At 48.1% G+C, this 11191-nt stretch overlaps 1 protein-coding gene across 6 annotated transcripts in view; it reads right to left on the bottom strand.

Annotated features, from left to right (window-relative positions):
* Positions 1-198: 198 nt before the first annotated feature.
* The window catches only part of TOM1L2 (target of myb1 like 2 membrane trafficking protein), a 51373-nt gene continuing 40380 nt past the window's right edge, over positions 199-11191 (bottom strand). For 5 of the 6 annotated variants that reach the window (XM_031606740.2, XM_031606742.2, XM_031606737.2 and 2 more), the window contains 3 exons: positions 7180-7239; positions 5002-5038; positions 199-4579 (listed from right to left, as the gene is read on the bottom strand). In XM_031606740.2, coding sequence (XP_031462600.1) covers positions 4431-4579; positions 5002-5038; positions 7180-7239 — 246 coding nt within the window. In that variant the 3' untranslated portion in view covers positions 199-4430. The remainder of the gene's footprint in view (positions 4580-5001; positions 5039-7179; positions 7240-11191) is intronic. The other variant, XM_031606743.2, reaches the window with a different exon arrangement.

Below are 11191 nucleotides of genomic sequence, written 5' to 3'. Positions count from 1 at the left end.
CGCGGCGATCGGGATTGGGACGCGCCGGGCTGCGGGTGGGGCGGCCCCGAAGCCCTCCGCCCTGCTGTGCAGGGCCTCCCGGAGCCTCTTCTGCCCGTCAGCAGCCCCGTAGTGCCGTGCGGAGGCACGGACGGCTCCTCCCAGGAGCTCCCGATGGAAGGACGCAGCGCGACACAACACCGCGACACAGCGCGCACCTCCGGTCCACACCAGTAGTGCATTTATTGGAGTATCTCACATGCAGGAACCAAAGTAGAGATGATTTCTGGAACAGGTTAAACGATGGCAGATTAATACAGTTGTACCTTCCCTACGTGAATACAGCAACGTTTTAGTGTTGGGTTTCTTTTGCTTTATGGTTTGTTTCTCTTTACATCGTCGATCTCTTTACAGTTATGTCCCCCTTCTTTCCCTACCCCATTCCCAAACAAAAAAAATATCCAGTATCTTCAGTAAATAAATATTATCCACTTTTATCTGGAAAGCCTATGGCTGTAATATACAGAGAAGCTATTACACAGGTTACATTTGTAGGGTTAACGATAGCTCATAGGAACATGTACAGAACGAGGAGCCCGTACTCATAAAAACACAGAGCAGGTGGGAAGCTCGGCACACAAACCCACTCACTGCTTCACTATTTCCATCCAACTATCTGTCCTGAGCTGTTTTTTTCCAGGGAAGGCTCAGCACGCCCTGTGGTCAGCACGGAGGAGGCAAACAAGGACAGGGATGGGGATGGAGGGAGCATCCCTGAGATGTCCTGGCAGCCTCAACGAGACCAGGAGGCCATGAGACGGACAGGGCTGCTGCTGTGCAGCTGTGTTTGCTCTACACGTCCCACATCCATGGCTACAAGCAGAGCACCGAGCAGAGGAGCAGGACAGGCGGTGCTGCTGGGATGCTGGAGGAGCACTGGGTTCTGCTCGGGGATGAGACCCACATTCCCCAGTCCAGGCCTGGACCCACTGCCCGGATCTGTTCTTCACCACTGGAGGGAAACATTCATGTGCAGCCAGCTCTGCTCCTCCATCGGAAAGAGGAATCTGTCCCCTGACCCCAGAAAGAAATCTGAATGCAGCCTCACAGACAGAACACTCCACTAAAGCCCTACTTCAGCTCAGGGTTGTACAACCAGCCCCAAACTGACCTGCCCATCTGCTCTGTGCGTCCCACAGCCCCCCACGGGGAGGACCCTCTGCACACAGGCTGTTCCCTTTACAAGACACCATGCTGTTTTTATGAGCAGTTCTCCTCTGAGCCTCACCTAAACACCCTAAACGTCTGTACAGCACATTGCTACCTATCACACCTGCCAAAGATGCAGCTGCAGTCTACACGTAACAATTAAAAAAACCCAAAAGGATGTATTTAAATAGAAACCATTCATTTCTTACATCTCAGCACACGAGGGGTTAAAAGAAGAGGTTAAAAACACACTGGAAAGAAGAAAAAAAAAACAACAAAAAAAAACACCGACAAAATAAATACCTTAACCTAGAACAGGGTTTGATTAGAACTCAGGAAGGATCCTGGCAATAATTTAGTGTCACTGAGCATCACACTGCAGCTCTGCCTGCCTGGGAAGTGCCACGACGGCGTTTCCCATGGAAGTGGCCCTGCCTGCAGCTCCATCCCTGTTCGCGGAGGGAAAGCGAAAGAAGAAGAAATCTTGAGGTCGCTCTCCAGTGTGAAAACCCCTCCCCCCTTCCTGATCGGATTCCACTGCTCACGTTTTCAGCAGACCACAAGAGGAGGAAGATGAGAGATCCTGATACAGGACACTGGGGAATCTATTCCATCTGTGCAGGCAGGCCAGGGCTGCACCCTGCACGCTTCCTGCCTGCCTTGCTCCAGCACAGCTCGCTCAAAGCTCCCCCAAAGGCCCCTCCACCACTGCCCCAGCTCAGCCCTCCCAAGGAAGGCACTGCCCTGGGGCTGCCCTGCTCCCAGCTGGTGGCACCCCGTGAGTAGGGCCCCAACTTCCCAGCAAAAAACTCATGGACCAAAGCACACCTTACAGTGTTATGAGCACAGAATGCTTTGAGTCGTGCCAGCACACACTCCCTCAGCCTCAACCTTCTCACTTCTCTACTTTGCTCCATTCATCACTGACAGCTCTGCAAGCTCCTCCACAAAGATTCTCCCTAAAACGGGAATGCCCAGGATAGGTTCAGCGGGATCAGCAGGGTGAGCAGCTCCCCTCTGTGCTCAGGTGCTGGGGGTGAAGCTGGGACACTGCAGGGCTGTGGTAACAGCACCGGTGCCGTCCTTGCCACTCAGCATCACACAACCACATCCCCATGCTGGAGCAATGCGATTATCTCCTGGGGCTTGGCAGGGAAGCTGGATTAACGTGCTTAGAATCACCTGATGTGGCCATTTACAGGGTCAATGCGTTTCAAGGATTTAGAAAAGAAAATCCACGCTTCAAACACCCACGGAGCTTTTTGCATTGACAGGAATACCAACAATTCATTCTGTGCAGGCGAGACCGCTCAGGCGATCAGCAGACGCTGCCTGAAATCAAAGCAGAGTCACGACAGAAGGATCCTCGGGTTTCTGGGAGCTGTGGCTGCAGCTGACATGCTGCAGGAACTGGCAGCAATGTGCCTGGCAAGCAGCACCTGAGCACTGCGCTCACCCCGTGTCAGAGCAGCAGTGCATGCTGCTCCATCCTGGCATTGTGTTATAGCTACAGAGAAGACAAAATAGAGAGAGCTGACCTGGGATGGCCTGGAAATCCTGCAGATGAATAAGACAGCTCCCAAAAAGCACCAGTGCTGTGATCCAACCATTTGGGAAAAGACAGTGTGCATCACAGGCTGCCAAAGCATGGTGTGCCTTGGAGAGCATCTTAGGAGCTGAAATTACCATGCCCAGATAAAAGCTTCTGTTGCTTTCCTATCAGCTGTTTATAGCACGGCCTGTCAGTCTAGAACAGTGCCTGACAGAGCTCCACCCACACCAGCCTGACATGTATCAGTGTCCAGGCCAGAAGGAGCAGGTTGGGCAAGGCAAGCCCCCAGGAGAGAGGTGTCCATCTGATAAGCTGCCTCCCTGCCAGGCCAGGAGCTTCCCTCTGCCACATTCCTCTCTCACTGTGATCCCACCACCCTATACTGCCGGGTTGCTCCCAGGGAACATGTTGGAGATGCAGGAGGATGCAGACAATGGGAGGAATGCAGCCCTCTAGGAGCTGGGATGGACAAAGGGACAGAGGTTTTGAAGGACACTCCAGAAATGGAGATATTGGGATGATGACCAGCATGGTCGAATCACCCAACACTCACAGGCCTAGAAGGAAATGAGGGGTTTCACCTCCAGCACAGACATAGCCAGTCCCTCCACGTAACTCTGAGCATACTCACAGACACCTCTGGCAGGTTTGCTGCCCTTCCCATCACAACTAGCACCAAGAGCCCTAACAGCTACGTCAGGGAATCCAGGAACCTCGGTTCGCACCCGGTCCATCATCAAGTCCCATCCATCTGCAAGGATGCTATTTACAACAGCTGAGACAAACGCAGAACTCTACAGTCACTGAAGAAGGAATCTTAGGTAAGGAAAAAATAACCTCGCTATTTTAAAAGGCAAACACACTAGTAAAAACCCTCCTGTGAGAATGCTCTCCCAAAGAGCAAAATGCTTCATTCGCTCACATTGCAGCATCCATTTAGCTCAGCGTTTTTCATTCCTGACAACTGCCAGAGCTACTGGACACGGCCAACAGACTGCTTTCAAATTAGAGCAAGCCCAGATAAAACACAAGGAAAAAAATACCCTGTGAGATTAAGAATATGAAGCGCTGCACAAAGTGGGGAAAAGCGACCGCCATATGGTACAGGGAGATGTGTGAGTGGGAGAGTAAAGGATTTTAACTTGTGAAGCACATGTTGAAAGGGGAACAGTTGTTCCTTGCTGTCGGATCCGACACGAAAGCCAATACATTAACATTTTATCTAAAAATAAAGACACGCTCCCCCTGCACATTCCAGCTCAGTCAATTACACGCTGATCGACAGAGCAGTCGACTTGGCAGGACCTGCCTACAGAAGAGGATGATCCCTGCGCCAACTGAAGGGCAAGGCTGCTCTCTCCCCTCTGGGCTTTTGTTTCAACACAGTGTGATGCAGTCATGCATTCGAAAGGGGTTTTCAGCATCAAGAGCTGGTTTTGTGCAGCTGGGATAGGAAGGAGGGGATTAAGCGAGCGCTGGAAAATCGCAGTCTGGCAGGAAGAGTGTTGGACTTAAACAGAAAGAGTCGGCTTGTGGGGATGGATTGTTGCAGACCGAGAGAAAGGGAAGAAAGAGAAGCAACCTATGAAACTTTGGGGAGGAAAGGGTTGTTGTTAGCCAAGTGCTGTGGGAGGACAAGGTGGCCATACAGCAACGCTCTCCTGCAGAGCACGGGGTGGGACTGCGAGCTTCACAGTGCAAAGAGGGCATCCTCCGAGCGCTCCTGCTTTTTCCTGCTGGAAGGGTTTGTTGGAGGGGTGGGGGCTTCCAGGGGAGGGGACGGCAGGTTGGGGACCATCTCCGCTGCTTTGGCTCGCTCTTCTAAAAACTTGTCGAATTCTGCAACGCAAAAAGAAATGAGAAGTAAGAATGAGGGCTGTACTTCTAGCCCCAGGGACAGAGGTGGGCAGGGTCTGAATTTCCAGTGCCTGTGTTCACAGGAATGGGTATGGACACCTTTTGAGACACCCCAGCCCTGGCAGCAGAGGGAACTGAAACGTACACTACAATGGGAGCAGGGAAACCTCATTCCAAAGGGCTGAGCAGTTCGGGTATGCGCTCCTCCTGGCACAAACAGCGTGCAGCCAAGATAGCAGGGAAGCACTTACAGCTGGGAGTGTTCCTCATGCAATAAGCACCAACTTTCTGCTCAGAAACACCCTCCTCCTGTCATACTGAGTGCAGAAGTAGGGACCAAAGCAGAGTATTCAGGCTGCATGCTAACCAGGGAGCAGCTCATAGCCACAGTCATCTTCTCTTACCTTCGCTGGTCACTCCTTCTTCCAGTTCATCTCCTTTCTGCAATTGGAACAAAAAGGAGTGTGAACACATGGACAGCACTTCACCACTCTTTCCCCCCCCACACACACATGTAATGCAGCTGGACATTGCTCATTTCCACACTCTAACTATCTGAGCAGGGTGACCTGGGGGAACTGCACAGCTCCCACATCAGGCTCAAGCTGACTGATGTGCTGCAGGGCAGGAGGAAGCATCAGAGATACTTCAGAAGATTGCTGGTGGCATCTGATAGCCAAATATTCCTCGTTGGAAACCAATGGCAGCCCAGTGCTGCTTCCACTCCAGCCAGCAACACTGAGTCAGACCAACACTGTCATGCAGACCTGTGAAAGGACTGCACTTTGCACGGTGCCTTCAAATAAAACACACTTTCAGCTGACCAAGTAGTTTGGGACTGGTGTTCTTCCTGGGGGTATTCATTGCAGATCTCATGTGAAAGTGCAGCAGGTTTCCTGGCATCTGTGCTATGCACAGATCTGGTCAGGGTGGGCTGGAGGAAGGATGCTGCTGAGCAGCTTGCATCTGCCCATGGGACACAAAGACTGGGATGCCATGGGGTCAGCACATTTCTACCAGCTGTGAATTTCCAACAGTCTTCTAACACGGAATCAAGTCCAAGAAGGTGACATCTTTGTCAATCTATCAGGACATCAAAAAATGGACTAAACTGATACTCAGATGCCTCAAGTTGCACCTGCTTTGAAACAGAGAAGTGTCTGTTGGTCTATGGGCTTTTCCACCAGGACAGGGGGAGCAGACTGAGTGACCTCACAGCAGTGTCCAATGCCTGACAGTGAAATGTCACTCAGCACCTGCTAGGTTTCTACAGTACAGAGGTTTCCAAAGGGACACACTGCAGCCCCTGCTTCACGTGCACATGTACTGTTTGTTCCAATGTATCCCAAAAGGGATAAGGAAATAAATAAACATTAGCTAATCTAATCTGCAGCTTCCTCAGCGGGGAAGCAGAGGAGTGAGATGAATTTTCAACAACAACAACAACAACAAGGAGGGGAATCCATCTAAGATCAGGTTATCCATCTAGCTACCCAGGGTGCAGTCGATGCCCAGAGCTCCCTCAGTGTCTCTCCATAAGATTCTTTCTCCTGACAAATTGATGTAACTGGGAAAGACTTCAAGCAGAGTGAACATGTTAAGTTTTCCACATTTCCTTGCCCTGAGCAGACAAACTCAAGGGCTGCAGGAGCAGGGAGCTGACAGGGGATAGTCTGTATTTGGAAGGAGCAATGGAAGGAGCCGATCCTGATGCGTATGGTGAGCACAAAGAAACAGTTTGGTTTGCTCACAGCACATTTAAAAGAACAGTCTGAACTGCAGCCCACCCCCATCCCCAAGATGCTCTTTGATAATCAGAGTCAGGTGCTGACATCAAAAAAGAAACCTGAATTAATGCGTTCTGGTTGCATCACTGCCTGGCCCAAATGGGTACTGGTGCAGCAAAACTCCAGGCCAAGAGAAGAGCTACTTTTAGTTCTGTCTTTCATTTGTTTGTTTAATAATCACCAGATAATCTCTCTAGAGAACTGAAAGTTATTAACGTTGAAGAGATGTTGTTATACATTTGTATTTTTATTGTTGTTATGAATCATATCAAGACTTCCTGCTTGCAGATTTGAACAAAGACAGAATGATTTGGAAGGAATCTGGGCCTTCACATAGCAGCTCTTAGAAACATGCCTGGAAGTAAACACATGCCTGGATCCTGCCAAGCCAACACGGCTTTAACCATATGCTTTAGGGGTGGTGGAGAGCACAGGTAAATCTCAGCACGTCTTCGGGGGTTTAGAACTAGATGGGGTCCCTTGCAACCCAACCACTCTATGATTCTATGTCTACATGCTTTCCTCCAGACATGACTTCTGGGATCGTGCCGTTGTGGGATGTTAGCATGGGCAGGTGAAAGCAAAGCAACTTAGAAAAATGCTTTGAATTGCTGAACACAATGCTATCTTATCTCCATCTGCTTATATATTCCCCTCAAAAGGAAAGAAGCAATATGATTTAGAAGTTTTACTGTCTTCTCATAATGAGAAATGCCAATAACTCAGCAACACATCAAGAATTATCCGTACAAGTGCTATTGCCCATGTGAAAAATGAAAATATAAAGAGTCTCACCACGTCGGTACTGAGCCACTCCTCAATGTCATCCATGACAGAGGACTGTGCAACAGGGATCTAGGGAGTGCAGCGAGAGAACAGCAAGGCAGGCAAACCCAACCACATCCACAACCACGGCCACAGAGCGATGGAAAACGCCAGAAATAAGATTAAAAACAGAACAAAAAACAAAGATGTAAGATGGGCTGGAAAAAAAAAAAAAAGTGACAAAATATAAATGGCATTTCAAATAAAGAAACACTCGGAAAGGAAATTACAAACAACAAGGCTTAAAAAAAAAAAACCAGGAGAAAGATTATGGGGAATGACATGACTGGATGCCAGCGTGTGATGGGTCAATGTCCCGACCACATATTAAAACCATCAGGATGGGCTGATGATTCTAATCTTGATCGTGAAAAGCTTTTCAGGGTAGAATACTGGATATCGGTTAGGTTTTGAAGTATTAAATTTATACTTTTTTTTTTTTTGAATGGGTAGTAGCCACAATGAAGGGTTAGCAAAATGAGGGCCCAAAGCCTTCTGGCAAAGCTCAGCTGAAAACAATTTAATTTTCTCAGAAGGTGGAGGCAGCCTGAGACAAACATGATGTTCTACTCCTGGTCCTCCTCCCACTGCACCTAGGGCTCAAATTCAAGCAAACCTGGCATGGTTCCTCTGTCAAAGGCAGCTCTCTTGGAACAGAGGCAGAAGGACCAAGCTTATGTAAAGCATGGTGTCCCCAAAATGCAGGCAAGGAAGAGGAGGAGGAAGAGGCAACAGCTCTGCAGGAGCACAGCTCCTCTCAGCTCCTGCCTCATTGCCCCTTGAAGAACTGCACGGGCAGCTCAACAAAATGGCCTTGATGTGCTGCTGTGACAGGAGAGCACTGCAGTGCTGGGTGCTGCAGTGTGTGGCTCAGCAAGGGGAAATCACTGTGCGTTAGGAAAACCATTTCCTGATGAGCTGAGCTGCTTAAACACAACATCGGGCTGTGCAAAAGGTAAACAGGAAAGCATCACAATAGAGCTAATAAGGACAACCTTCAAAACACTTGGAAAGCATGTCAGGCATGCAGGTGGCAGGGCATGGGGCTGGTAGGGCTGGGAGCTTCCTTGGAGCTCTGTGGGGCTGTTGGAGCTCTGCCTGGAAGCTCTGCTGGGAGGACAGTCGGCAGAGGCTTCGCAGGTGAGGTCACTGGGAGATGCAGCTTCCTTGCCACTAGTTAACAGTGTTCTGCAACAATTTTGCCTTCTAAGGTTGGATATTAAGAAATCTTTCTTCTTGGAAAGAGCAGTCGGGCACTGGCACTGCTGCCCAGGGTGGAGGTGGGGTCTGGAGGTGTTCCAGAACCACGGAGATGTGACACCTGTGGGCACGGTGGGGACAGGTTGGACGTGGTGATCTTAGGGGTCTTTTCCAACCTTAATGATTCTGTGATTCAGTTGGGGAAGGGGTCAAATTAGGGTAACAGCCCCTTTCTAATTTACAACAGAGCTGAATCATGCACAGCCAATATTGGCACAGTGCGAGGGCCATTAACGAGAGCAGAGCCCTCCAGACATCCTCCACCATGTGCCTTTCAGGGACAAGCTACATCTTGTTGAGCTGACTCGCTAATTTAACAGCTTTGGAAAATGCTGGCTTCAGAGACACAAAGTGAGGAATCTATTCAGCCTACAGCAACCTAAAACTACTGTGGAAGTTTCACTGCCGCTTCTCCCTCGCATTACCTAACAGTGCACACAGCAAGCAGTGCTCAGAAGGTGCAGCTCTGGGAGCTGTTGGCAGCTCTGAAAGGTGCCCAAGGTTCTTTAAGGATGATATTACAAAATGTTAGGAAGGTGAGGAGGAAATGAGTAGGTTTTGTCTATTTTTCCATGAATAAAATAAGGGTGTTTCTCTAAAAGGGTGGTCCTGGGGTCTGTGTTAGGAACAGGAATTCAAATGGTGGCTCTCCTGAAAACACAAGAGCTGATCAAACAAATGATGTACTCCCAAGGGTCGCAGCACTCCCAGGGCTGCAGGAGTCCTCCAGAAATAGCTTAGTTTAGGAGCTTAGGAGTCGTGCTGCTGTGTTTTGTAAGACGGGGGGGAAGAAAAGGTTGGGATAGGAAATCTACTTCGAGGCAGCCCTATTTTTTATATAGCAAATAAGAGCCTCAGAAGAGCAGAAGCACTTTTCACAGCTCACACTCAAGAAGTGCAGAGAGCTGTCAGATAAGCATTTGAGCATATCAGATGTTTGTTCACCACTGACCTTTTGTAAAGCTTCCTCCATCTTCCAAGGCTTTCAGTATGCATAGAAAAAAGCCACTGCTCCTGCCACACTCAAACCTCCAATTTACTCTCCTGAGATTGAGCCCCATTTTCCCCATAAAACATGGGTTAAATGTATCAGGTTCAATTTGTTCAAAAATAAAACAAAGGGAGGAACTTTCAAGAGTAACTGAAAGTTTTTAAATGTTTGAACTATACTACTGTATTATTCATTTATTTAAGACTGCCCATGCAGATTGCAGCTTTCTGCCAGCTGTGTATTTGCCACATCTCCCCCTTCCCAAAGTTTTAAACCAACAAACATGGAGTGGACTTCTGTTAAAGCTAATCCTCAAAACGCAACAGAAACAACATGAAAATAAATTAGCCAGTATACACATTTAAAAAGAACAAACAGCAGCAGCAGCCACAGACAGCATAGAAATGGCTCCAGAATGGGACAGTCTTGTTCATACATGGATTGCACAAACATACATGGTCTGGTGGAGCTCTCAGCTTTGGCCAGACAGCTCCCCCAGATCGTCAGCGTTGGCTGCAGGAGCTGTTTTTATAATGATACTGTGACTTCTTTTTTAAAAGTCTATGCTTGCTGTAAATGGAAATTAAGTCACAACATATTTTCGGCTACTTTAAGTCACTCGCTGTAAATAAAAGATGGGCTCATGGTTCAAATCTTTTTTTATTTTTTTAATTTAGTCTTTGGAAAAATCCTACAAATGGGATCATCTCCACAGACCTGACAGGAAATTGGTGAAGGAAGGCCAGGACAACAAATGGGACGTATCAATCCCTCAGAATCCACAAGAATTTGGAATTCAAATTCTTCCTTATTTAAGTTAGATTGTGTTGGTGTTCTCACTATTAGTCAAAGCCAAAGTATTGCCAGTATGTTCCCTCAGAAGTCATAAAATCCAATATTCTACCCTTAAAAAGACAGTTTAAGGTTATTATTATCACATTTTATTTCTATTAAAAAATGATCCCACTGGAAAAGAAGCCAGGATGAAATGACAATTCAAGTCTCTAGGTGAGCTCATTAATGTTCTTAAAGCGTTTAACAAGATTCATGCTAATTGTTGCTAGACGATTGTCTTGTAGTAGCTTTGTTAATTCCACTTCTTTCCAGATGCTGAACAAAGCTGACACCAACACCTGGTTGGCTGCTATGCATCCCCTTGGTTAGCAGCAGGAACAGTTCTGTTATTCCTATAGCTAGAGCACTGGGATAGGCGTTAGCAGCCTGCTCCAGCTTACCCAACAGCCCTGTGATCTATTTCAAGCTGCTGTTATCTTGAAATAGTTGCCTGGCCTCCATATTAGAACACGCTTGACTTTACATGTAAGGATTTAATTAGCTACTTGATTACTTGTAACTATGTTTACACATTGCATAGATGGGGAAGGCAAGAGCTCAGATGCAGTATGTCCCCAGCACAGCCTGTTGCACCCGTACAACAACCTGCCAGGCAGGGTCTGATAGGCACATCCAGGCAGCGTGAGCCTTCCTTCATGGGTGTCAGCCTTGGCCATGACAACTTGACAGGTAAAGGAGCCCACATCCTCTTCGAGATAAGGGAATGTGCCTTCAGAAAGGAGAGGGGTCCAACCACACAAAAGGACTGAGATCTTCATGCAATCTAGTCTCCAAGATGATGACTTGCATCAGTAATCTCACGTTACCCAACTCATTTCTACATCTTAGATCCTATCTCTCCATTGAAAGTAGACAGAGCAGCATCCCCCTACATTT

Source organism: Phasianus colchicus, chromosome 16, assembly GCF_987193195.1.
Source record: "Phasianus colchicus chromosome 16, bPhaCol1.hap1.1, whole genome shotgun sequence".
NCBI lineage: Eukaryota > Metazoa > Chordata > Aves > Galliformes > Phasianidae > Phasianus > Phasianus colchicus.
Note: the sequence above shows the minus strand (reverse complement) of the source record. Positions and strands in the feature narration are given on the sequence as shown.